We start from the raw sequence: 26,979 nt of genomic DNA, 5'->3' as shown, positions 1-26,979 counted from the left end.
AGAGTGAATATGGGGTGGAGAGATGATAGCTTAATAAGTAGCACTAACAGCAATTAAATCAAGAGTGTTAAGCCATGGTCAGTTAGAGTAACCATCTTGCAGCTTGAAAAATTCAACATGATCATATATTCAAGACCTTAAAAAATTAATATTCTTCTGTTGAGTCTGTCTGCCATTAGATATGCACTGGAGTATGCTATGTCACTACAGTTATCATTTAATCATCCAATCTGGGAGCTATATGGCAGATATGGTTCTAGGTGGTTAGGTTTCAACAGTGAAAAAGTAAATAGGTCCCTGCCCATCTTTGGGGAACTTTCCTTCTAGGGAAGGGAAAACAGACAATATATAAAGATATAATGTGTCACATGGTGAATGCAATGGAGATAATAAAGCAAGTTGTGTGTGGGGGAAATAGGGATTGGAGATGGGGGCAGCTCTTTCATATGGGGTGGTCATAGATGATCTCAATGATAGAAGGCAATTTGAGCAAAGATCCAAAGGAAGTAAGAGGGAGAAAGCAGTATGAATATATGGGGGAAGATCTTTTCAGTAGGAAATAGCTGTATTTGATAAAAGTGGGTGGACTTTTTTGTGGGTTTGCAGCTTGTTTTTAACTATTTGCATAGTTCTGCTATAAAAGACTGTGATTCTAGCTGGGTAACATCAACTTACTGTCAAATATAGTACCAATTCAAATATTCCACAAAGCATTGCTCATCTCTTCCACTGAGGGAAAAGCTATACTACTTCACGTAGCAGGTTATAAAAAAAATTGCTGATGGTAAAAGAACTAGCTGAAGTACATACATAATAGCCCACCTCTACTAAAAAAATACTTCTTTTAGAGTCAGCTATGAAATTCTAATAGCCTCAAACCTTTAATTTGGATTATTTGAGTAAATGTAAAATGCCCAAAACTGTACATAATTATGTCTTTTTTGAGATGTCGACCTTCATTTTTTAGTTAAGAGCTAATGAACCTCAATAATTGGTCAACAGTCTTTAAGGCAGAAAGTGGGATGGACACCATCAGTACTTTTAACCCAAAACAATGAAATCACTGTTGGCATTAGGATTATGTTGCTTTTTGTTCAGATAATTTTTTTTCTTGGAAAATACGTGCATACTTTGGGTTCAGTGGTGCCAGAAATATTAATGTTAGCTATGATTAAGTTTCCTTCAACCAATTTGTCACTCAAACAATAAAGGTAAACTTATCTGTAAAGTCAGACGCCTGAAAATGGTATAACCCAGTTATACTCTCATGTTAAAGCCTTTTTAAAAAAATAACAGTAATTCTGGCCCTTGAAAAAAGTGAGTTGTACCACGTAATATAAAATCTTTTTCCGTAGCTAGTAATAATTTTCTACAGGAAAGCTTGAGGTGGGTATGTCTTCATTTGAGGAGAATGCAATTTGAGACTGGACACTTAGAAAGTAGAAGTTTGAGTTAACTTAGTCAACTTGTTTTTAACTTTTTTAAAGGAATCTTGAGAGGTCAGTGGTGTCTACTGGAAGGCAAGAACTTGGTTCTGGCGGGGAGACCACCACACATGGCTTGTAGTGTTTGCACTTAACTTCTGTACCTAGGTTCCTCTGGCTGTCAAGTAGGGATAATAGTAATTTCCTGCTTTGACTTCTCTGGCTGAAGATGATATATTAACACAAACTATTATTATTATTAAAACGTAATGCATGCATGCACGTAAAACACCAGCGTGGTGTTCTTTTCATGCTTATATAACATGTATAAATACTGCTCTTCCATGCACTCTTAACTTTAGGTCAGAGGAGAATAGCATGCCACTAATCCAATTCTCAAAATATGGAGGAAATATATTCTTTAAAGCTCCATATCATCCTTTTGAGAAGCACTAAAACTGCTAATCCCTCATGGTCTCTGTAGCAATTGCATGATGGCCCCCATATTAAGCCTTTGGCACCTTTTCAAATGTTGGCTAAATTACTTTTTTCCTGGAGACTAGAACCATCAGGGAAAGGCTAGGGTAATGAAATTTGCTAGCGACATTAAAATTTTGGTTGTTTAACATTTAACTGAGTATCAACAACGTGTTAAAGTGCTATCTAAACAGATAATTAGCTACTCGCTGCGCAGTGGGCTCTGTCTAAATTTAACTGTGAAATTAGGTTTAGGGAATGCGAAAATAGGAAAAGAAATTTTCTCAGGGGAAACGGTGGTGTCAGCACAGCTGAGGAATGTCACAATAGCTACATTTCGTCAATTATGATCATCATCAGGGCATCTCTCGGAGCGACGCAGGACAAGGTTTCTTCATAAGTGCATCTTGAGACTAGGTGATGGAAAGGAGTGGTTGCAGGAGACAGGCTTACAGGGGACGACAGAGGCAACAGGCATAGACTGCGAGAGAGAAAAGGGGTGGAGGAAAAGAGGTATTTAAACCCAGCGCTGGAAGAGAGGTTGGGAGGCGGAAGTTAAGAAAGAAAAAAGAGCGGCGGGCAGGGGGTAGAATTGTGTGTAGCCTTGGAGATGAGTAAAACATTGTAAGTCAGTGGGTGGAGGTCGGGGAGACCCTAGTGATTGAAGGGGGAGGACAGCGTGATCTTGGCGGCAGACAAGCATTAGTTCAGCTGCGACAGGCGGCTAAATCCTTGTTTGACTTTCTTCCTATTGGAGCACATTTGTGGCTCTTTGGAGGCGACGGCAGAACCAACATAAAATGGTGTCAGGACTGAGAACCTGTGTCCTCTGCCTCTAGCCCCCCTCAGGACAGTCGAAACTGTCCACCACCCCCGCAGAACCGCCGATGGCTGTGGCTCCAAGGTTAAGCCACCAGGGCTGTGCGTGGCGGGCAAATAAAGAGGGCAAGGCGAGCAGCTGCCGGGGTGAAGGAGGGTCGTGGTGGATCACGGACGCTCCTCTCACGGGCACGTGTTTAGCACTTCCCGAGGTCGCTTTCCCGCGATCAGTTAATAGGAAAACAGGCAGTGAAAATAAAATTACACGTGCGAACATGCAAATGAAACAAAACCAAAGGAAAACACCACCGCACTACAGGCGCTCCGATCGGGGAAATCCAGGCCTCCTGTTGCCAGTCGCTGGGGGAGAATAGCGGACAGCCCGGCGGTCAAAGGAGAGAGAGAGAGAAAAGCAAACCTTCTGGGGCCCCTCTCTTTTCCCGGCTCCGTTGACCCTTTCACCAAACTGCCCACCCAGAGAAAGGGGCAAGAAAAACGCCTGTGCAAACGTGCCTCGGCGGACTGGGGGGGAAGTGGGGCTGGGAAGAAAGGAGGGATTCGGAGAGCTCAGCTGTCCCGGGAAGCAGGAAGGAGAAAGTCTCTCCTTTCAGCCCTCGGCGAGGAGGGAGATGACTAGTCCGGCACCCTATGTCCAGCTTCCCAGACAGGAACCTTTCGCATGGGCAACGGAAAGGCAGCCCCAACGTGCCTTCCCCTCCCCCGCCTCTCGTCCGGTCCCCGCCAGAGGGAGAGCGCCGCTCGGGGGAGCCTAGCTGTGAGCTGGACTATCCCACCGCCCTCCGCCTTGGTCTGAGCAGGGGCCGCGGAGGACCAGCTAGGGGCGGAGTGGGCGAGACCATTGGAAACGCTGGGAAGGGGGACGAGGCAGGAACGCGAGGGGCGGGGCCTACTAACCTATTCCAGATTTTCCTGTCCTCTTTAAAGCCCTGCTTTCGGAGAAACCCCGTTATCAAAGAGGAGAAAAAAGATTTTTGGTTTTTTTGAAAGGGGAGGGGCGTGTGTAGGAGGGCGGGGTGGGAGGAGTCGGGCTTGCACTCCCGGATCAGACGGGAGCGCGAGTTGCGCGGGCGAGTCCCTGCGCTCTGAGGGTCGGCTTCCTCTCCCCCTCCCGTGCGGGCGGGGTGGTGCGTTCCGAGTTCCCAGGAGTTCGAGGCGGGCGGGTGCTGGGGGGGAGTGGAGTGGCGGTGGCGGCGGCGGCGGCGGAGGCGGCGGGCGGCTCCCGCCTCAGCCTCGGCAGTGGCGTCGGCGACGGCGGAGTCGAAGCAGCCGCGAGTGCTCGGCTGAGTGTCAGCCGGCGGTGACGGCTCAAGAACTGGGAGTTAGGGACACGCGCACCGGACCTTCCGCCGCCGCCGCCGCGCCTGCCGCCGCCGCCCACAGCCTGAGGCGCCGGGGCCGGGGGAGCCGGGGGGCCGGAGAGCGAGCGGGCCGGGGGGAGGGTGGGGGATGGCGCGGACCCCGGGGCCGGCTCCGCTGTGTCCCGGAGGCGGCAAAGCACAACTTTCCTCCGCTTCTCCCCCCGGGGCCGGGCTCCTGCTGCCGCCCCCGACGCCACCGCCGCTGCTGCTGCTGCTCTTCCCGCTGCTGCTCTTCTCCCGGCTCTGTGGTAGGTGAACCTCGGCGGCCGGTGCGGGCTGAGGGAGGCGCGACCGAGGGTCCCGGGGCCGCGGCCGGGCCGGCGTGGGCCGCTCTCCCGGGCGGGAAGCGGTTGTGTTTGGCGGTTGGCTGCGCGAGCGGGTGCCGCGGACTTTGGAAACTTTTCGCCGCGCCTGGGGCGAGGCCGGGGAAGGGCCGGGGCCGGCGAGTGCCGCGCCGTCCGCCCGCTCTCCTCGCCCGCGGCCGCGCCGCTCGCCACGCTGCGGGCTGGGGTTCGGCGACTGCGCTTTCCGCCCGGACGCCGAGTGCTTCGTGCGCGGGGCTCCTCCGTGTTTGCTCTGGGGACCGTTACTTCCTCGCCTGCTCGCGGAGGAAGCCAAGAGCGCGGACTTCTGTGCTGGGGCTAAGGTGACGGGATGCACGTTTGCCGCCTCCTTTTTTCCCGGGTGAAACTTGAGCTGTGAGCTAAGATACCTTTAGGGACCAGAGCTCGAAGGAATGAAGCCTTCGGGTTCCCACACCTCATCGCCTTCCACCCTGGAGAAGCACCATGTTAACCCACCCTGCAGCATCCCCTACAGTTTTCTTCGGTCCTCCGGCCCCTTCTGCCCTGGCAGCCTCTGGATCGCTTTGCATTGAGCCCGTCGCTGCTTTCCAGTTTGTGGGACGTTTTTCTCACTGTCTGTGTTTATTTTAGCAAACCCTGTTTGTCCTCAGGACTTCGATGTATGTGTAAAATACCTGATTGCATTGACCGTGCCCCAGCTGTTCCGATCAAAACAAGCCCCACGCCTCTTCCCTTTCTTCCCACGTTATCTTATAGTTTTGTCATATTTGGAAGGTAGTCTCTTTGTAAGTTCACTTCCTAGGTATCAGAGACTAGAAGCCTACTTGTTAAGAATAGCTTTAAAAAAACAAAAAAAGAAGGATCTCCGTTTTATGCAAGAGAGGTGGACTTAAGTCATCCTTAATGGAAGGCGGCGATGTGGGAAAGTAAGGCCACCGGTCTTTGGGGACTAGCTCTGTCTTTTGGTAATACCGGAACACTGCAGGATGTTATTCATTCGATGACTCTTACTTGGTGAGGAAAGTGCAGAAGCAAAACTTAGGCTTGCTCAAAGCGTGTTTTACCTGAGACATTTTTACTGGTACATAAGTCTGCGTTGGATCTCAGTGTTTAATGAAATCTTAAATGAAACCAGGAGTTTTACCAGTATTTACTACAAGGAGAGATGTGTGCGGATTTATTGGATGGTGTGATTTAGAAGAAAGAGAATCCTGTACCCTTGTACCGTGTAGGTGTGTCAGGGTAGCTGGTTATGAGGGAGGCAAAATTTTCAAAAGATTGAGTGCCTCTTATAGGCTGAGAATTTCCACTACCAAATCACCGTCACGTTTCAAGCACTGTAATGACACGTTCTGATTTACAGAGTATAGTGTGATAAATGGCATGTTAACTAAGCCACATTGTTTCTGTAGTCCCACTCCCCAGATGTTTGGTTCCACTACACAAGTCTTAATGCTGTTACCGCTTTAGATTGATGCGAGATTCTAGATTGAATTTGTGTACCGTTCTTCTCCTTTCAGGAGGGTTGTGGATTACAATTAGGTGGGAGGAAAGTGGGAGCGGATGTTAACAGTTTACTGTTCTGACTTAGATTGTGGTAAGGACTGAGAGAATATTTGTATCTCCAGTAAAGTTTTATCTAGCTAGGCAAAGCCCCGTAGAAGACTGAAGCAAGGTAATATGTACAGTTAATACAAGGAAATTGAACCTGGGTAATAATTTCATAGTGAATGTGCAAGTGAAGTGTTGATTACTTTTTGAAGGAACACATTGGTTTTCACATGGAAGAAGAAAAGAGTTTAAAAAAAATCTCTTTAATAATGTGCTGTTGGAGGGATTTGATATTTTAGAGTCCTAAAAATTCAAGTAGTATAGGCAAATGGACTGTGGTTTAGAGAGGTGTAAATTAAAGTTTTTAGAGTCAACTCAGCTTGTAGTTGTAGAGACAGACACTAGTTTTGTGTCACTGTGCACTGCTCATTTAAAGAGCTTCCTTTCTTTTGGCTTATAGTGTTATAACACCCTAATTTGTGAACCCTTATGACAAGTTTTTAATGTCAAGTTGTATTTTAGAAATCAGTCTTTGAATATGGCACAGTTGTCCTGATTTATGGATACTTAGTAAGTATGGAAACGGAATTTTCTTGTAACCTGTTCGTTGATCTGATATTCATACTACTAGTTAACAAGGTTTGGCACTTACTGATGTTTGAGTTGTTTATTTATTAAAAAAATTTTATTGAAGTATGGTTGATTTACAATGTTGTGGGAGTTGTTAGTCTTAGAGTTGAGAAGATTTTTAGGCTTTGAAGAGATGATTATATGATTTGTTAATCAGAATGCTTTACTTTTTTTTACCACATACAGATTTATTATTATTATTTTTTTGCTGCTGATATTTTGACATTATGCTTATGTTTAGCATGACCTTAACTATGCTACACTTCTGCAATATCATCTATTAGCACAAGGTAATTTTTATGTCATGTTAATTTTACTGCTGTAAAAACCCTTGCAGTCAAACTGGTAGACATGATATTCTGTAAGCTATACAAAACTAATGAGATTTGCTGTTTTGAGGGTGTACATTATTTGTCTTATTTGAAGACCTGAAATTTTAAAATGAGAATTTTACAGGTTAACCAACTGTCAGGGTTGGTTGGTTTTTTGTTTCTTCGTGTTTTTTTTTTTAAAGCCTCAGAAAGTCCTAGGTGTAAAGGTCAAGAGGACTAGATTTTTCAACACTATCTGACTTGATATAAACCTCATTTATTTAATTATGGAAGCCCATATTTCTTTATAATGGCAATAATCAGTTCATAGGTGATCAGATTTATCTTACTTTCCCTTCCAACATTTTTTCTTGAGGAGTAGAGAATATTAGGATACGGTATTGATGAAAGAGAAGGTAGACTATTTGACCTAAGTTCCAACTTTTTCCATTTTCAACAGGGTTATATCTTAAATGGATGTTTAGAAGGTGATGGAAAAAAGATCTAATATGATGATTGAACATTGAATAGCACTTTCAGAACTTCCTATATTCATGGCACTTGATAGGAACTTGAGAACATAAAACATGAATAAGGCAGAGTCCTGGCTTCAGGGAGCTTACAGCAGTATGATAGACATAATGTAAACAGATGGTTATAGGAAAGCTCAGTGTTTATGACAGAGATCTGCATGAGGTGTACTGTGGGTGACCCAGAAGAAGGATACCTAACCCATTAGGTAGAGATACTAGTGTAAACTGAGAAAAAAAATTACTTAAAAAAAATCAGTTGAGTTAGATTTTCTTATTGAGATTAGACATTGTGGTAGGTGGAATAAGTTTGCTATCTCTCTGCAGTTTATGATTTAGATGCTAAATAAACAGTTTGATGCTGAAAAATGACTGCCACTTACTAGCTGTGTGAATCGTTGGCAAGTTATTTAACCTCAGTAAACTTAAGGTTTCTCGTCTTTTCAAAAAAAGGGTAATATCAGTTTGCCTATAGAGTTCTTGTCCTCTTGCCTGTAGAGGATTAAATGAAAGAATAAAATAAAACACTTAGAATGCATGGAATGTACATTCAAATTTTAGCATTTATTTCATTGCACATTATAAACCAACCAACCTAATATTTGTCATTCTTAAATTCTACCCTGATGACTTGAATAATTGAGTTTTCAAGTTGATTGACTTGCTGTATTTGTACTTTACCTCTTTCAGTGTATAGCCCAGTCAGTGCTCTTTAAATATTTTTTAACTTTATCTCGGGTAAATATACAGATGACCAACTTTCAGAATGTTAGGATATGGTGAAATTAACTCAATGGTGTAGCTGTATGGAACCTAGTTGAATCGTCCCTTAATGATGTAGAATGCATTTTAGGACTGGGCAGTTCTATACGATCACTCAGAATGTTAGTGGTAATATTGAAAAATGTGGAGTTGAAGAGGGAGTCATGATTTCACTTCTACCTTATCAAGTTACTGGTAGTTTCAGGTTGGAGCCTGTAATACATATTGCCCATAAGAATCTTTCTGCATCCAAAACAGATATAATTAGAAAGTGAACCAAATTTAAAAGGAAGCAAAAAAGACCAAATTTTCCTTTTTGCATTTAGCTACAGAATCAGAAATAGGAATTGGAAAAAGCTGGGCAATTATGTATTTGTGGGTGTGTATGTATTTACCGTTTTACCTTATGTCACTTACGCTTATATATATATATTTAGTGATTTCAGCAACTGATGTACATTTTGCATCTGTATAGTTAAGGAATAGAACTTACAGCTTCTTGCCTATTATTTGAAAATTATTGAAGAGAAGCTGGCTGTGATACCCTTGTTAAAAAATAGTATTTTGGCATTCTGTAATTTACCCCTTAAAAAATTAGTGAGTTAATAATACATTGCTATAGCATATTCTGTAATCTGTTAAAGTCCTCATAAAATTGACAATACTGGCTGTATGGTTTGTGAAAGATGTGGCATTTGATTAATAATGGCTATTAATGTGTAAATGTAGGATAAAATCAAATAACCTTTAAGTAAGTAATGGAATTATTTTGTGTGCCAGGAACTCAGATCTAAAAATCTAAGCACCATTAATGTCATACTTTTGATTACCTTTTATATTTTTATCTAAAATTGTCTTACAGCCATATGCTTTCCTAAACTTATGATTTTTATTTCTGTAAGGCTCTGACATAGCTTAATTATTTATATAAATAAAATTTGTGTATTTAAAATTTAAAATTTTAGTGAAGGCTGCCCCCTGTTAAGTCTAGATACAGCCATATTGCAGGTACTGTAGTTGTTTTGGAAAGGATATTGTATTGCATACTTACATTATGACTTTTACATGTTCTCTTTAATATAACATCCAAGGAGATTAGTTTTCTTGTAGCCCTAATTGCCCAACATTCATTCTGCTAATTAAGATCAGTAGGAAGGAAGTACCTTGTAGCGTTGTGAGTAGATATTCATAAACTGGAATTTGAGGCATGTGTAAAAACATACCAGCTCATAACTGGTTTAAATGACTGAGAGTTGATAGTATGCTTTTCAACGTTTCTGACGATTATTTTGTAGGTGTGAGATAGTAAATTATACATGTGACTCTATAGATAGAAGAGGTTGTAATAGTTTTTTCTTTTTTTTTAACTTTACTTGGTTTCTTTTAACTTTAATAGTTAAAAAAAAAAGAAAGGGATTTCCCTGGCAGTCCCGTGGTGGTTAAGACTCTGAGCTCCCAGTGCCGGGGGCATAGTTGCAATCCCTGGTGGGGGAGCTAAGATCCTGCATGCCACAGGGTGCTGCCAAAAAAAAAGTAAAAAAAAAAAAATCAAACTTGCTCTTTTAGATAGGTTGGCTATTGTACCAGTAGAGGCTCTTTACTTTAAGCTCTCAGGTTTCTTCAGAAGAAGTAAAATTTTTAAAAGGGGGGGTGTCTATAAATCACTATTCTCAGCTAGCTAGTCAGCAAATGTAGGGTATGTGGATAGGTTCAGATCCTAGTTTCTAGGAAATCTTTTTCAAAACAACATTCCAGGCCCCGCTATGGACTTATTGGATCAACATTTTTTGCAAGAGGTTTGGGGAATGGAGCCTGATGATTGGGGCATTTGTATTTTGAGTGACATCTTCAGATGATTGTTTCTTCCCTGGATGGGTGCTATTTTTACAGCATTTTTATATATGATTTGACCAGATGTGGTCATTATTTTGTTCACTGTTGTACCCTCATGTGCTAGGCATGTAGTGGGCACTCAAATTTCTTTATTTCAAGAGCTTAATAGAAAAATAAAATTTAATCTAAACCAGGACTGTCCAATAGAAGTAATGTGAACTATGTACATAATTTTAAGTTATGGTGCCACATTAAAAAAGTAATAAAAGAAACAGGTGAAATTAATCTTAATATACTTTATTTAACACAATATAACCAAAATGTTATCATTTCAGCATGCAGTTTATATTAAAGAATTGAGGTATTTTACCTTTTTTATTTTTGTAGGAAGTCTTCGAAATCTGATGTGTTGTACACTTACAGATTGTTGTTTGGATAAGCTATATTTCATGTGCTCAGTAGTCAGGTATGGCTGGTGGCTACCATATTGGACAGTGCAGGTCTAAACTATTTGTGGTCTCCAAAGTAGGTTATGCCCTTCTCTAGCTCTTACTCATAAGGCCTAAAATGTTATTACTCTTCCTACCTACTCAAATTCTGAAGAGCCCAGTTTAAAATTAATTTTCTCTGTGAAGCCTTGCCTTACCACTTCTTTCATACAGTGAGCTTTTCTTCTTTATAAAGTAGTTACTCTTTTTATTCATTATCTAGTAATTTAATTGTAAGTTGTTTTGTGGTGTGTGCTCTTTGCAGTAAAAACTGTGCCTCAGGCTTCACTGTATGTCATCAGCATGTATCACAGAATAAACACAAGTTATTTTGTAAACTGTATAGGTTTTAACATGTCAGGGAGGAAGAAATTTTTCTCTACCTTTCTAGGTTCTTCTGGCTGGTCTAAGGGTTACATTGACATGAGACAGATTAACAGGAGAAATCAAACAAAAGTTTAAGGGCATGTATACATGGAAGAGACCCAGGAAAACTGCCAGAAACCCTCACCTTAAATACCAACTTCCACTAAAGACAAAAGAGGGTACTGGGGGTGGCGATTTGGGACTTCAAAGGGGAGAAAGGCAATTCACATGAAGATGGAAAAGCAAATGTTTGGTAAACAAATTTTTGCTGGGCCTTGCAGAGACTATGGGACACAGAGTGGACTCTGATCTCTAGGCCCTGCTGACTTTCCCCACCACACTTAGCCTGTACTTTTTGCAGATATCTCTGACGATAGCTCAATTCCAGGAATAGGCCCACTATCTAAATTTTTTTAAGCAGTTAGGGGGAAGGTCAAAATTTCTTCCTGAGTCTTTTGGGCCTTGATTGTTTTCAGCTCAAAATAATCGTGTGCCAAAGAGACATTGTGGGGTGGTAAGTTTTGCTCCCAAACATTTGCTTTTTTTCCCCCTGTTTATAACTTTAGGGAATTGACCAAATTTGCTATACAACAAAATGGTATCAAGAGAATACTCGGTTTATGATTTCATCTTCCATGTTGAAATAAAATAATAACACAGAATAATAGCTGTAATAAATAACTACAAAAACTTTTCTGGATTTGACTTCATTTCCTATCTGATCCTAGCTATCTTTCAAATCCTTAGTCCCTCGAGCAAATTCTGTTCATTTTTTCATGCTTTTAAGTTTAGGGCAATGTTTGCCAAAGTGTTTAATAGAACACTAGTCTCAGAAGATATGTTTTTGGAAGGAAGAACTGTGGTTGAATACATTTGGGAATGGGAAAAACTAACCATGTAACCCCCTCCCTCATGGAAAGTCACTATGTGCATTAGTTTATTAATGGTTTAAGAAATTCTTTAGTAAAATATTCTTTTTTGCAGTCTAATTAAACAACCTGTTATGTTGCAGAAGCTTTGTTGTACAGAACACACTATAGGAAATACATCCTTAGAGAGCTTTGTATATTTGATATTATGTTTACGTTGTTTCTATCCCTACCTTCCAAGATAGGAGAGGAATGAATATATATATATATATGTATATAATATACATATAATTCATTTATTTAATAAACTAGAAAAGGTTGATAGGCTTTAAAGACGTTACTTGGTGAGAAAGTTCTTCGTTGGCTTTTCTTTTTTCCAGAAATTCTTTTTGCTTTCTTTATCTCTGTCTCTTTATTCCCCGTTGCGTTACCCATTTTGAATCTGAGGTATTTGCGAAATTGACCTAGGAGGAATACAATTCTTCCTCTTTGGTATTGCAAAATTAGCAGTATATTATTTACCCCAGGATATATGTAGTTTAAGCAGCTTCTGTGGGGTATACCTCACTTTATGTATAACACATCACACTCTGGGTCTGAGTTTTAGGAATAGAGTGGGTTTATTTAAGATAACTATTCTGTTTTGTAATGGAAGTGTACCAGTGCTGTTATTGGGAAGGACATGAAAAAATCAAGAGGCAGATATAAAAATAGGTGTACACAGCTAGGACTCCAACTTAGCGTGTGAGAACATTATATATAATCAAGAGCATGCTGGACTCTTCTAATGGCTTCAGTTCAGAGGAAATACAGAAGTATTAATGAAATAAATGTTAGTACTGGGAAACTGTGGTAAGATGAATTTCATATAGTGACTCTTTCTATGAGTTATTCATGATAGACATGATTGTTATTAGTAAAATATCTGAGGCCATGAGTTTCAAAACTTATTAATATGATATCTAATTTAGTCATAGCTACTGTGGGGTAGATTAAGATTTTATTTCACAAGTGTCCTTGTCATTCTGAACTCCAAACTCCCTTCTAATTTGATTTAGATTAGAGATAATCATTCATGGTTATAAGTTCAATTTAATGTTAACTAAGTCAGACAATAGTCTATCTTGTATTTAAATCTGCTTACTGATACCCTGGTTCCTTTATTTTAAATGCACAATTTTTAAAAAGCCTCTCTATTTATTTATTGTTTACTGAAGAGATTCAGATGGGAGAAGGTACATAGCTAACAGTTCTATCCTTCTCATTGAGGGCACAGGGCTAAAACGTTATAGCATTTTTCACTAAACCATGAGTCTGCATATGTTAATTGCTGTAGCAGCTACTGTAAATCTAAATCTCTGATTTCTGCTTGTCAAACTTAAAGGAGGTAAAACATTGCCACCAACAAAAACTTTGAGGAACATATGCAAATAGTGCAGATGTATTGAACATCAACTTTTATGGTAGCTTTCCTATTCCTATAAGCAATTCTGAGGTTATAAATATATGATTATTTTGATGACATAGTTTCATTTGCCTAGTCCACATTAAAACCAGAGTGAACTTTAATATTGAAATAACAGTAAGAAACTCTTCTTAAATTGTTACCTTCTGTTTGTTGTACAGTGTCAAAGATTTCGTTATTTTTCTTTTAAAGCTGGTATAGCCTTTTCAGTTGAATGACAAAAAGAAGGTATATCAGGGCTAGAATTAGTAATACTAATGAAAACATCTTTCCTAGCAAGAAATAAGACTGTTTAGACTGTTGACACTCTTTTCTGTATTTAAGATAGATTATTTTTACATTTTTCAGTGAAAAACATTGTCGACTTTTATTTAGATTTTTAAAAGAGTTAGCAATTATGGTGGCTATTTTGAAACCATGCATTGTTTATCAAACTTATTTTCCATGTGTGTATAAAAGGATCTGGGCTTTCATATATTTTTGTTATGTTTATAACTGATAGTGAAAATGTTTAAATATATAAGTAGCTGGTGAAACTTTTATACAGCATGTTAAAAAGTCTCTTGTAAAAGCTTTAATGCTAACAGCATCTGTTAAAATATAAAAACAAATCGAAGTTCCCTAAGAAAAATACATTATTTTTCTTTGAGGATACTACTGTTGCTTTGCTGCCCTCTACAGTCATCTAAAATAGTCACTCTTGACTTTTCTCCCATGAAATGATTAAAATACTTCCTTGACTTGTGTGCTTTAAATTTCAAGAGTGGGTTGAATAATATTTACTGTCAAAATATGACAACGTTTTAATTAGTCACAACAGTTGATGTATACCTGTAATGCAAAAAATAAAAGGTTTACAGATTGAAGCAGGGGATGGATTGGGGACTAGTTGCACATCAATCAGGGAACAGATGATAGAGCACCAACCAAGTGATAGGTAGTATAGAGGATATCACAGTGGAATAAGATGTGATGGCTGCTCCCAAGCTTATAAACCCATTTGTAAGACTAACTGCGTGTTAGATATCTGTAATAACATACCAAGTAGTATGATACAGCCTTAAAAAAAAAGATCAGTAAGGCTTGGAAGAGTCAGGGAATGCTAATTAGAGGAATTGAAACTTTTGAGCTATATCTTCAAGAATGATTCGAGTTCAGACAAGTAAAACAGGGTTATTTCAAACAGGGGAGAGAATATTTATTAGAACACAAAGCATCTGTTACACAGAAAGGGCTATGCTAGGACCCTTGGGGTCTTTGTCCTTAAGAAATGTAAAATTTAATTGTTAGCAGATTTGGAATTAGAAAATTGTGTGTGTGTGTGTGTGTCTATTTTATACCCAGTTACTTAATTAAGCTTTCTGCCTGTTTCAGTCCTTATACACTTAGCTAAATAATAGCTCCTTTATAGAGTTGCTGTGAAAATTAAATGAAATCCTTATTAAACTGCAGTAAAGTGCTTTACAAATACAGCTATCCATAACGCAAGGGAAAATGAATTGTCTCATGTTAGAAATATAAAGTGTTGTGAGATTGCAGAAGAAGGAGCAGTTTAACTGGGAATGGAGGAAGACTTAATAGAAGACCTAATTTTCTAGCTGAACCTTGAAGGAAGAGTTTTCCATTTCTGAGGGAAGTCAGTGGAAAAGAGAGCATTCCAGGCTGAAAAGATCACTGGACTGAGAACTCTGCGGAAGGAATTAATGTTTCCATGTGGTTCAAGTATGAGCTTTATGGAGGGAAGTCATAGATTTTAAATACTTTGCTGATGCTGAGGAGATTAGACTTTGTGTGGGAGGCAGTGAGGAGCTTTTGAAGGCAGGTAACTACTTTCTGTCAGTGATTTGAGAATATTTTATAGCTCTGATAGCAAGGTAAAAGATATATGGGATACATGAGAGACAAGCGAAAGGGAAAACCACTGCTGTTGTCCATAGTGTCCATAGTGTTGTCCACCCAAACATGGTGTTTGGATATCATAGGTGAGGATAGAAGAGTTGGATATGAACTTATGTTTCTCTCTTGAATGACTAGAAAAGGATAGTAGAAGGATCGATGAATCAATCTGGTAACTTTTTGGAGGCATTTTAATTGTGCCTCTGGGGCATATTTTAGAGCTGTAGTTGGAAATTTGTTATGAGAGGGTAGTGGGGGAGAACGTGGAATTGGGAATTATCAGGATCGAGGTTTTTGGATTAGATGAGCTGTTTAAAGGAGAGAGGAGGCAGAGGGGGAGAAGAGGAGAGAGAAAGGAAGGAAGGGGAAGTGGGGAGGGGACTGGAAAAAATTTTAAATGTTGAGGTACTTTGGGGACTTCCCTGGTGGTCCAGTGGTTAAGACTCTGTGCTCCCAATGCAGGGGGCCCGGGTTCGATCCCTGGTCAGGGAACTAGATCCCACATGCCACAACTAAGAGCCCGCATGCTGCAACTAAAAAAGATCCCGTGTGCTGCAGCCAAGACCTGGTGCAGCCAAACAAATAAATAAATACTAAAAAAAAAAAAAAAAAAGGTTGAGATACTTTGATTAGATAAGAGGGAGGGAGGGGAGAAATAATCTGGGAACAAATTCTTACTTGATAAATAGACCAATACATTTAGTAGTTAAGAGAAGTGCATTGATGACTTAGTAATTTAGTACAAGTGGTTAGGAAAAGGGTCAAATTCCAAAAAATTAACTAATGAGGGGATAGTGAAGAAGTAGTAGGGTAGGGCCTGCTCTTGGGAAAGAGGAACATGAGCAAATAATTTGAGGGGGAAGAATAATGTATCAGTTATTGTGGGCTGAATGTGTTGTCCCAATATTCCTATGTTAGAGCCCTAACTCCCAATCTGGTGGTATTAGAAAGGGTTCTTTGGCAGGTGATTAGGTTCAGATGAGGTCATGAGGTTAGAGCCCCCATGATGGGATTGGTGCCCTTATAAGAAGAGAAAGACACCAGAGCTTCCTTCCTCCACCATTTTGAGGATACAGCAAGAAGGTAGCCATCTGCAAGCCAGGAAGAGAGTTCTCACCAGAACTCAAACCATGCTAACACCCTGATCTCGGACTTCCTATCCTCCCGAATTGTGAGAAATAAATGTTTGTTGTTTAAACCACCCAGTCTGTGGTATTTTGTTATAGCAGCCTGAGCTAAGACATCAGTAAAGGTTCTTAATTACGAACGCTTCAAACTTAACTTTGATTAAAACAAAATTTATTGAAGGATATTGAGTGGTTCAGGTATGGAAATGAAGAACCAAAGGAGGCTAGGCATCTAGAAACATATCCAGAACCATAGCCAAGATAGTGTCTAGGGGCAGTCTGTCAAGGTCATTGCTTTCTGCCCCTTGAAACACTGGACATTGTAGCTTTGCCTATTATACTGACATTGCTGCTCTTAGAAACTAGATACGGTTATTGCCATAGCCCAAGAGTATATATTTTCCATGGGTGTCCACTACAGAAAGTTGAAGAAAAGCTTTTTAATTTTTATGATGAGACTTCTCTGTCTTTGGGAGGGGGATGGGAAAAGAACATTGATATGGCAGGGTCCAGGAACAGAAAGTAAGTGGAAACATTAAAAACACAGATGAGAGAGGCTAATCTTAGAAATGATGAGGGGCTCTTCTTTCTACTAGGCAGAGAAAAAGAAAATGATAGGTGAAAATACAGAGACATTTCCAGGTATAAGAGGGAAGTTCTGGAGAGGATTTCATCTTTATTGATTTACGTGATAAATTTTGAGAGTGCAGGGTGATGTTGGGACTTAGTAGTAGAACCTGTGGGCAGAAATGGAATAAGACATCAACTAAGAATGAATAAAATGAAGTTAGAAGTCAATTGTTATTACTAAGGAAGAGAGAAGGATTTGTGATTAGAAAGTAATGGGAGAGGGGCTTCTAGAGTGCTGGTAAAGATTTATTTCTTGACCAGGGTGATGGTTTTGTGGATATGCTTACTTTGTAATAGTTCTTACCACTACATACTTACTACTTATACTTTTCTGTTTGTGTATGTATATATACTTTGTTGAGTCTTTTGGATTTTCCATCTATACAGTCATGCAATCTATACATAATTAAAGCCTTATTTCTCTCCAATCCTTATACTTTTTTTTTTTTTTTTCCTTTTCCTTTGCTTATTGCACTGGCTAGGACCTCCACTATTGATGTTGAATTAAAGTGGTGACCGCAGGCATCATTGTCTCATTCCTTATCTCCGAGGTAAAAAAGTGTTCCACATTTCAAAATTAAGTATGATGTTTGCTGTAGTTTTTTTTTTTTTTAATAAAACTTTTTTTTATCAGATTAGGAAAGTTTCTATTCCTAGTTTGCTTAAGAATTTTTATCATGAATGGAGTTTAATTTTATCAAGTGCTTTATCTTAATTTTGAGATGATCATATACTTTTTTTTAATAATGTGAATTACATTTAAAAAATGTTAAGCCATCTTTGTGTTTCTGGAATAATCCCAGTTTGGTTTTGATGAATGTATCCTTTATTATATTATAGGATTCAACTATTTTTTTTTAATTTTTTCTTCACCATCTATGTTTATCAATTAAATTGGCCTGTAATTTTCTTTCCTTATAATGCTTTTGCCAAGCTTTGGTATCAAAGTAATGCTAGACTCATTAAAAAATATGAGAATTGTTGCATCTTTTTCTATCCTGTGTAAGAGTTTAAGATAGGTACTTTTTTTTTTTTTTTTCTTTTCTTTGACTGGTAGAATTTGTTGTAAAGCCATCCTGGCGTGAAATAATTTTTTTATGGGAAGGATTTCTAGTTACAGTTCATTAAATAATCATGGTACTGTCTAGATTTTCATTCTTCTTGTGTCAGTTCTGGCACATTGAGTTTTTGTAGGAATTTGTCAATTTCATGTTTTCAAATCTTTTGACATGAAGTTGTTCATAATGTTCTCTTACTACCTTTTTAGTGCCTGGAGGATCTGTAGTAATGTCCCCCTTTCTCATTCCTCATGTTCGTATTTTGTTTTTTTGTTTTCTGGATCAGTCTTGCCAGGAGTTTATCAATTTTATTAGACTTTTCAAAGAACCCATCTATGACTCATTCTTGATGCTTTTTATGTTTGTTTTCTGTTTCATTATTATCTGTTCTACATTTTCTATTTTTGGAGGGTTTATTTCCTATTCTTCTATTTCTTGAAATGAATGGTTAGATTATTGATTTTTAGCATTTCTCTTTTTCTTATATATGCATTTGAGTCTATAAGATTTCCAACTAAGGTCATATTCACAGGTTAACACCTCCTAATTGCTCTTTCTGCATCTTTATTTTTTCCACTGTAATATGTGAACTTCTGCTTCATTAATTTTTCTAGGTAATGTTTTTGGCTTCCTGTATTTTCACTCTTCAGTATTACTTATTTTTTCCCTCTTGCTTATTTACACTTTCCCTGACTTGACTTTAAGCTCCTGGAGGGCAAGGAATGTGCCTCCTCTTTGTCCTTTCTCAGCATAAAGCCTGGTCAACAGAGGTAAGTGTTAAATAAGTGTTAGCGAGAAATACGGATGTGCAAACAAACTGAATTAAGAATTTACCTTTCTGACTTCATCTCTGTTATTTGTTACCAATACTTGGATTTTTCTTCTCCAAACTTCCCTTGCATTTTCTGTTTCTGTGAATCTGTTTACTTTTGTACTTCTTCCCATAGTGCCCATTCTCTGCTTGGAAAAACTCACCTTGCCTAAGATCCAGCTTAAATTCCACTATTTTTCCACAGATTACCAAACAAAATTAGGAATCACTAGTTTGGACTTAGCTGAAGGAAAATTTCACTTTCTAGATGCAACTTTTCTCACCCTACACGCTTCTGTCATTCCTTCTCCCAATTTTCTGTTTTCACCCTTAACTATGGTGACTTTCATAAAGGTGATATAACCCAGTTTGCCTTGGAATGTCTAGGCTTACAACTGTTTTTCTGGCATAATTATCAATAATACTCCTCTACTTCCTTTCACTCTAAAAAATGTTTTGGCTTAGATGACAAATTATATGATCGCTGTACCATACATCCATTGCCTTGCATGTCTTATTTTCTCTTCTAGATTCTCACATCTTGGAAATCTCAGGCTATACTGTTTTCTACCTTATAATACTTAGTGCTTAATATTCAGTGAATGAAATGCAGTATTTGAGCTCTTGCTATGTTCCATACATACTTGTATTTTTTTCATATTGGCTCACTTATTTTTTCAACCTAGACTTGTAATATCTAATTCCTTGCCCCAGCGTTTTTCACTTACAGTGAAAAATCTTGCAAAATCTTCACTCTAAATCAGTTCAGCTGTACAAATTCTTTATGCTTACTTCTCAGCTACTAGTGGGACTTGGGGAGAAAAGAAAATCATATAACCATGCAGATTGGTGCCCCTATAGAATCAGGCTTTAGCTTCAACTGGACCTCAAACAGTTTTTCTAGCAATCCTCTTTTTGGTTTAGTCAGTGCATGCTCCCATGTTTGAATTTTTCCTTTTAAATTTTACTGAAACCTTGTTAATTAGGTGATAATAGTCCCATTTTATAGGTGATAAAACAGGCTCTCAAGTACCCAGGGTCACACTGGTAATAATTTAGAGGTCTCTGTGTTCTTAAATCTAGGTTAGTCTGGCTCCGAAGTTCTTGCTTTTTTATTCCATCCTGTTCCACCATTCGCGATTTTAATTCTCATTCTTAGGTCTGAAAAGTATTACACTACTTAGCCATAAGCTCCATATACTTGTTTAGAGGTACCTCTTTTAAAACAGTAAGTTTGAGATTTTTGGATTATTATTGTATGTTGTGTAAATGTGTGTAAAAATTTTTAGGTGTATCATTGTAGAAGGCTGTCATTTATGAGGATTGATAATACATCAGTGTCTTTAAAGCACTAGTTCTTTACAGTGTGTGCTTTATCTGAGAATATTAACATGTTCACAGGCCTTCTGTTTTTTATGTATCATTTATAATTAGGTTAAAGTAAATTTAAGGATCAGAAGTAAATTCATCAGTATGGTTAAAAAACAATTCCCTTGGTTGAAAATTGTTTACGGTTGATTATAAGTTTTTACTGCTGGAATAACAGTAAGGCCTAAGATAATATAATTATTATAGTATTTTGGGGAATACATTTTATAATGGTGATTGAAACTCATAATTTCATTAGTGTTTCAAAATTGCTAAAATTTCACAATTTGAAATGGGAATTGCAAGAGCAGATTCTTAGTAATTGTTATGAAAACCCATCTCCCATGCATTTTACCTCTAGTGGAAGTAGTGCTTACTTAAGAACTACAGCCCCCCTCTACTTTTTATTTTGAAAATCACTGAGCTTTTGATTGTCTCCATTAATAGCCATTCTAGGTTTTCTTTCTGTGAAATGTTTAGGATTTATTCATAATGTGCTCAGCATAATGGAGTTGGAAAGATTACTTTTCAAAGCCAAGAGGCTTCTTGTCTGTGTTTTGTCACTAGCCATATGATAAGGGCAAATCACTTCACAGTCTCTGTAAAATGAGATTAGATCAGATGTCCTGTAAATTCTCTTGCTGATCTAAGATTTTGTGCTTCTGTTCTGAAAATGTAAAGGAGTTGTACTTAAAAGCATAAGGTAAATTCAACTAAAGAGAACCTTTATGTGGGTTGATTAAATCAAGGTATTTTCCTTATTTGAAATTAAAAGGTAGTGACTGAGAATAGATGATGGAAACAGCATTTTAGAAAGAGCATTTTAGAAAGGCTGAAATTGCTACTTAAAGATTGGTGAAGATGTTGTACAGTGGCATGAAATTTATCTTTAGTGTTAATGTATAGGATATACTGTAGTAGAAGTTTGCTGTTTCTTGAACCTGTTATTTCCTGTGTCGGTTACATATAAATCATTTTTATAGAAATCTAAACCTTAAAAAAAATTAACTCTTTGAGGCTGATTTTTTTTTAGCTTTGTAGAAAACTCAGACCTGTAGTTAGAAGTTACCCTTTATTGAATTCCGCTCTAAAACTGTGCCATCTAGAACTTTCTGCAATGAAGCAAATGTTGTATAGCTGTCGTCTTCAGTATTATAGTCACTAGCCACATGAGGCAGCTGAGCACTTGAAATATGGCTAGTGTAACCGAAAACATGAATTTTAAATTTTATTTAATTTTAATTAATTTAAATTTAAATAGCCACATGTGGCTAGCTGCTGGGACAGAGCTGTTCTAGGAAATGCTAAGCACTGTGCCATAGCATAATTAGAAGACTTCAGTTCTAGTTCTCTACTGTGTCATTTCTGGTTACTGCCCTTTACCCATTTTGGACTTAGCCTTCCCTTCAGTCTTAATTTTATTTATATTTTGGCCTCATACTGGATCTTTGCGTAGCCTGGAATGGTCTTCCTAGCCAATGAAAATCTTAGCCTCGAAGGCACAGCTTAAATGCCACCTCCTGCAAAGCTTTCCCTGATCCTCTGGACTATAGCAAAGGCACTCTTATTATTTACATGACCTGTGCTAAGTCTTTTAACCCTTTTGATTCTTAATCTGTCATATGAGGTACCTATGTACCTCACAGTGTGGTTTTTTTTTTTTTTTTTTTGTGGGAGGGGTGATGAGGTGTGGGGGTCAGATGAAATGGTATATGTAAAAGCTCTTTGATAATTTTCAAGAATACACAACTGTAAGCTGATGATGAGGTGTGAAAACTGAGTCTCAGAAAGATTGACTTTCCCACCGTCTCCCATTTTCTGCCTCACTTTACTTAATACTTCAATTCCAGTAATTATTTAGCTACATTGGTTTCTGTAGTCCTCTAATCGTAATTTCCTTCTTGACTAGTTTCAAGTCTGTAGTCTACCGCTGAAATCGTTTCTTTGCCTGCTCATCAACTGCTTGCTCATCTCTCTTCTAATTGTGCTAGCCTGGTGAAACTCGCAACCTAGCTGAAATCTTTACTCTCTGCCTTGTCAGTTTCTCCAGTCAGGCAGCTGAATGCTAGCTGATGTCACTGTAATTCAAGATTAGTAATTACAAGTGGCTCTTGGTACTATTCTGAAATCATACATTTTCCTAGCTAGCGGTTCTCAAACTGTTTGGTCTTGGAACGTTTTTGTGCCCTTAAAAATTATTGAGGGGACTTCCCTGGTGGTCCAGTGGTTAAGAATCCATCTTGCAATGCAGGGGGTGCTGGTTCGATCCCTGATCGATCGGGGAACTAAGATCCCACATGCCAGGGGCAACTAAGCCCACGCGCTGCAACTACAGAGCCCATGCTCTCTGGAGCCTGTGTGCGGCAACTAGAAAGAAGCCCATGCGCCACAACGAAGAGCCCGCGCGCTTCAACAAAAAGTCCCACATGCCTCAGCTAAGACCCGATGCAGCCAAAAAATAAAATAAATATTTAAGAAGATTTTTAAAAATTATTTAATTAAAATTTAATTATTTATTTAATTATTTTTAATTATTGAGGACTACAGTGAGCTTTTCTTAATGTGGGTTTTATCTGTCAATATTTATTTGGTTAAAAATTAAAACTGAGAGGGCTTCCCTGGTGGCGCAGTGGTTGAGAGTCTGCCTGCCAATGCAGAGGACACGGGTTCGAGCCCTGGTCTGGGAGGATCCCACATGCCGCGGAGCAGCTGGGCCCGTGAGCCACAACTACTGAGCCTGCGCGTCTGGAGCCTGTGCTCCGCAACAAGAGAGGCTGCGATAGTGAGAGGCCCGCGCACCGTGATGAAGAGTGGCCCCCGCTCGCCACAACTAGAGAAAGCCCTCGCACAGAAACGAAGACCCAACACACCCAAAAATAATAAAATAAATAAATAATTAAAAAAAAATTAAAACTGAGAAATTTAAAAATGCTTTAATTCCTTCAAAAATAATAAACCCATTACATATTAACATATTTTTATGAAAAATAGGTATTTCCTATAAAAAATTTAGTGGTAAGAGTAGCATTGTGTTTTATTTTGTGAATGTCTTTAATGTCTATCTTAATTGACAACAACTGTATTTTCATACCTGCTTCTGCATTCAGCCTGCTGAGTATCATGTTTTGTAGCCTCTGGAAAATCCACCATATACTCATGATAGAATGAGAATGAAAAAGACAAATAAGATCTTAGTATGACTGTGAAAATAGTTTTGACTTCATTAACCACCAGAAAAGGTCTTAGGTAATCTAAAGGGTCTCACTTGAGTACTGTTACTTCAGTCTATCTACTCTTTCCCCACAATTGTTTCACACCTTTTTTCTTTTTACGCCTCTAGAACCTCCTCTTATTATATGAAATCCTTTCTGTTTTAAAGAGAGAAGAGAAGTAGTCAGAAAAGAACTTTCACCACCATATCTACCAACCTATCTGTCTGTACTGGTAGTCTCTGCCTGCTATAGCTGATGCACAATGAAGGACCAACAGTATCTCTTCTAGTCCTGTCCCATACTGCCTCTTCTCAACAATTGACCCTTCTCTTGTCTCATAAATTTTTTTCAGTCATTTCAGTCAGCTTAAAAATATGCTATAACATCTCCCATTAAAAAAATACTCTCCCTGACCCATCATCTCTCTTGAGCTGCTGTCTGATCTCTTTCTCTGCCCTTATGGTAAAAATTCTCACAAAAGTTGCATGTATAATAAATGTTTTCCAGTCCCTCTCCTATTCTCATTTTTTTTTATAAAAACAGCCTTACTGGGCATAAGTGACATATAATAAGCTTCACATATTTAAGGTGTACAGTTTGATAAGTTTTAACAAAGGTATATACACTGTTGAGTCACCACTACAATGAAGATAGTGAATGTTATCCATCACCCCCAAAAGTTTCTTAGTGTCCCCTATAAACCATCCATTTTATCCCTTCCTAACCCTCTTCCCCCAAGTAAGCACTGATCTGCTTTCTGTCACTATAAAGTAGTTGGCAATTTCTAGAGTTTTATATAAATTGAAACATACTCTATGTACGTTTTTTTCTGTCTTCTTCCAACATAATTATTTTGAAATTCATCCAGATTGTTGCATATATCAGTTTATTTCCTTTTATTGCTGAGTAGTATTTGGTTGTATGAGTATTCCTTTTAAAATTTTTTAAGGACTTTATTTTTTAATAGCAAAATTGAATAGGATGTACAGTTTCTGTATCCCCCCTGGTCCATGTGTGTCTCCCCTTCCTCCCTGCAACATCCCGTACCAGAGTGCTGTACTTGTTACAGTCAATGAACCTGCACTGACATAAACCAAAGGCTGTAGTTTATATTAGGGTTCACGCTTAGTAGTGTACATTCTGTGGGTTTTGGTAAGTGTATAATGACATGTATCTACCATGATAGTACACCAGGATAGTTTCACTGCCCTAAAAATTCTGTGTTTCACCTGTTCATTTCTCTATGCCCTCTAACCCCTGGCAACCACTGATCTTTTTAGTGTCTGCATAGTTTTACTTTTTCCAGAATACCATACAGTTGGAATCATTTAATATGTATACTTTGCAGATTGGCTTTTTAAATTTAACAATATGCATTTAAGGTGTCTCCATGTCTTTTTGTGGTTTGGTAGCTCATTTCATTTTAGCACTGAATAATACTTCATTGTCTGGATGTACCACAATTTAGTAATCCATTCTCCTACTAAAGGACAACTTGGTTGCTTGTGTGTTTTGGCAGTTATGAATAAAGCTCTGTAAACACCCATGTGCAAGGTTCTGTGTGGGCGTAAGTTTTCTACTCATTTGGGTAAATACCAGGGAGCACAGTTGCTGGATTATATGGTAAGAGTATATTTCATTTTGTAAGAAACCACCAAACTGTCTTCCAAAGTGGCTGTACCATTTTTCATTCCCACCAGCAATGAATGGGAGTTCCTGTTGCTCCACAACTTTGTTAGCATTTGGTGTTGTCAGTGATTGGATTTTGGCCATTCTAATAGGTGTGTAATGATATCTCATTGTTGCAATTTGCAATTCCTTAATGATATGATGTTGAGCATCTTTTCATATACTTATTTGCCATCTGTACATCTTCCTTGGTAAGGTGTTTGTTAAGGTCTTTGGTCCTTTTTGAATTGAGTTGTTTTCTTGTTGAGTTTTAAAAGTTCTTTGTGTATTTTGGTTAATAGTCCTTTATTACATATGTATTTTGCAAACATTTTCTCCTAGTCTGTGGCTTGTCTTCTCATTCTCTTGATAATGTCTTTTGCAGAGCAGAAGTTTTCAGTGTTGTTGATGGCCAGCTTATCATTACTTCTTTTATGGAACATGTCTTTGATGTTGTATCTAAAATGTCATCACCGTACTCAAGGTCATCTAGATTTTTCCTATGTTATCGTCCAGGAGTTTTCTGTTTTGTGTTTTACATTGAGGTCTGTAATCCATTTTTAGTTAATTTTTATGAAGGGTGTAAATTCTGTGTCTTGATTTATATTTTTGCATGTGAATGTCCAGTTGTTGCAGCACTACTTGTTGAAAAGACTCTCTTTGCTCTGTTACGTTGCCTTTGTTTCTTTTAGAGATTAATTGACTATAGTAAAATTAATCTATTTCTGGGGTCTCTGTTCTATCAATCTGTTCTTTCACCAATGTCACTGTCTTGATTACTATATCTTTATAGTCAGTCTTGAAGTCATATGGCATGTCTTCTGACTTTGTTCTTTTCTGTCAGTATTGTGTTGGCTATTCTGTATCTTCTGTTATTCCATATACGTTTTAGAATCAGTTTGTGAATATCCACAAAGCAATTTGTTGGGAGCAAGGATTGTGTTGAATCTATAGATCAAGATGGGAAGAACTGACATCTTGACAATATTGATTCAGTATTCTATGGAATATTCCATGGAATATTCTACATTTATTTAGTCCTTTAGTTTTCCTTATATAGATCTGGTACATATTTTGTTAGATTTATACCAAAATATTTTACTTTTTGGGTGCTAATGTAAATGATATTGTGTTTTTAATTTCAAATTCTACTTGTTTATCATTAATATTATAGGAAAGCAATTGTATCCTACAACCTTGCTATAATTGCTTATTAGTTTGAGGAGTTTTTTTGTCTTCAAAAATCAGTTCTTTCTGATTTTCTACATAGACGATCATGTGATTTGTGAACAATGTTTTATTTCTTCTTTTCTAATCAGTATTATTTATTTTCCTATTCTTATTGCACCAGTATTATGTTGAAAAGGTACAACAGTGGGAACCTTCTTGACTTGTTCCTGATCTTATGGTGAAAGCTTCTAGTTTCTCACCATTAAGTATGGTGTTAGCTGTAGGTTTTTTAAATAGATGTTCTTTATCAAGTTGAAGAAGATTCCTTCCTACTTGAGTATTCCTTTTTATTGCTGAGTAGTATTTCATTGTACAGGTATACCACAATTTGTTTATTCATTCACTTGTAGATGGACATTTGGGTTAGTTCCAGTTTCTGGCTGTTAAGAATGAAGCTGCTATGAACATTTGTGTACAAGTCTTTGTATAGGCACATGCTTTTTTTTTTCCCTACTGAGTAAAGATAAAGGAGTGAAATTGGTGGATGATATGGTGCTTGTATGTTAAAGAAACTGCCAAATTATCTTCCAGTGAGGAGGTACTGTTTTACAGTTCAACCAGCAATGTAGGACAGTTCATTTTTCCACATTCTCTCCAACACTTGGTGGTGTCAGTCTTTTTAAATTTTAGCTACTCTAATAGATATGTAGTGGTGTCTTATCATGGCCTTAATTTGCATTTCCCAGATGATGTTGAACATCTTTTCATGTGCTATTTGGTGATGTGTCTGTTCCAATCTTTTGCCCATTTTTATTGACCTGTTTTGTATT

The 26,979-nt window shown here is 38.3% G+C and overlaps 1 protein-coding gene across 3 annotated transcripts in view; it reads left to right on the top strand.

Annotated features, from left to right (window-relative positions):
• Positions 1-3,902: 3,902 nt before the first annotated feature.
• The window catches only part of NECTIN3 (nectin cell adhesion molecule 3), a 143,321-nt gene continuing 120,244 nt past the window's right edge, over positions 3,903-26,979 (top strand). For 2 of the 3 annotated variants that reach the window (XR_009502943.1, XM_059921187.1), the window contains exon 1: positions 3,903-4,347. Coding sequence is in view for 2 of the 3 variants with exons in the window: in XM_059921187.1 (XP_059777170.1) it covers positions 4,188-4,347 (160 nt within the window). In the remaining variant the exon portion in view is untranslated. The remainder of the gene's footprint in view (positions 4,348-26,979) is intronic. The other variant, XM_059921186.1, reaches the window with a different exon arrangement.

Source organism: Balaenoptera ricei, chromosome 4 (assembly GCF_028023285.1).
Source record: "Balaenoptera ricei isolate mBalRic1 chromosome 4, mBalRic1.hap2, whole genome shotgun sequence".
In the NCBI taxonomy this organism is placed as follows: domain Eukaryota; kingdom Metazoa; phylum Chordata; class Mammalia; order Artiodactyla; family Balaenopteridae; genus Balaenoptera; species Balaenoptera ricei.
This window is presented reverse-complemented; position numbering and strand designations above follow the sequence as displayed.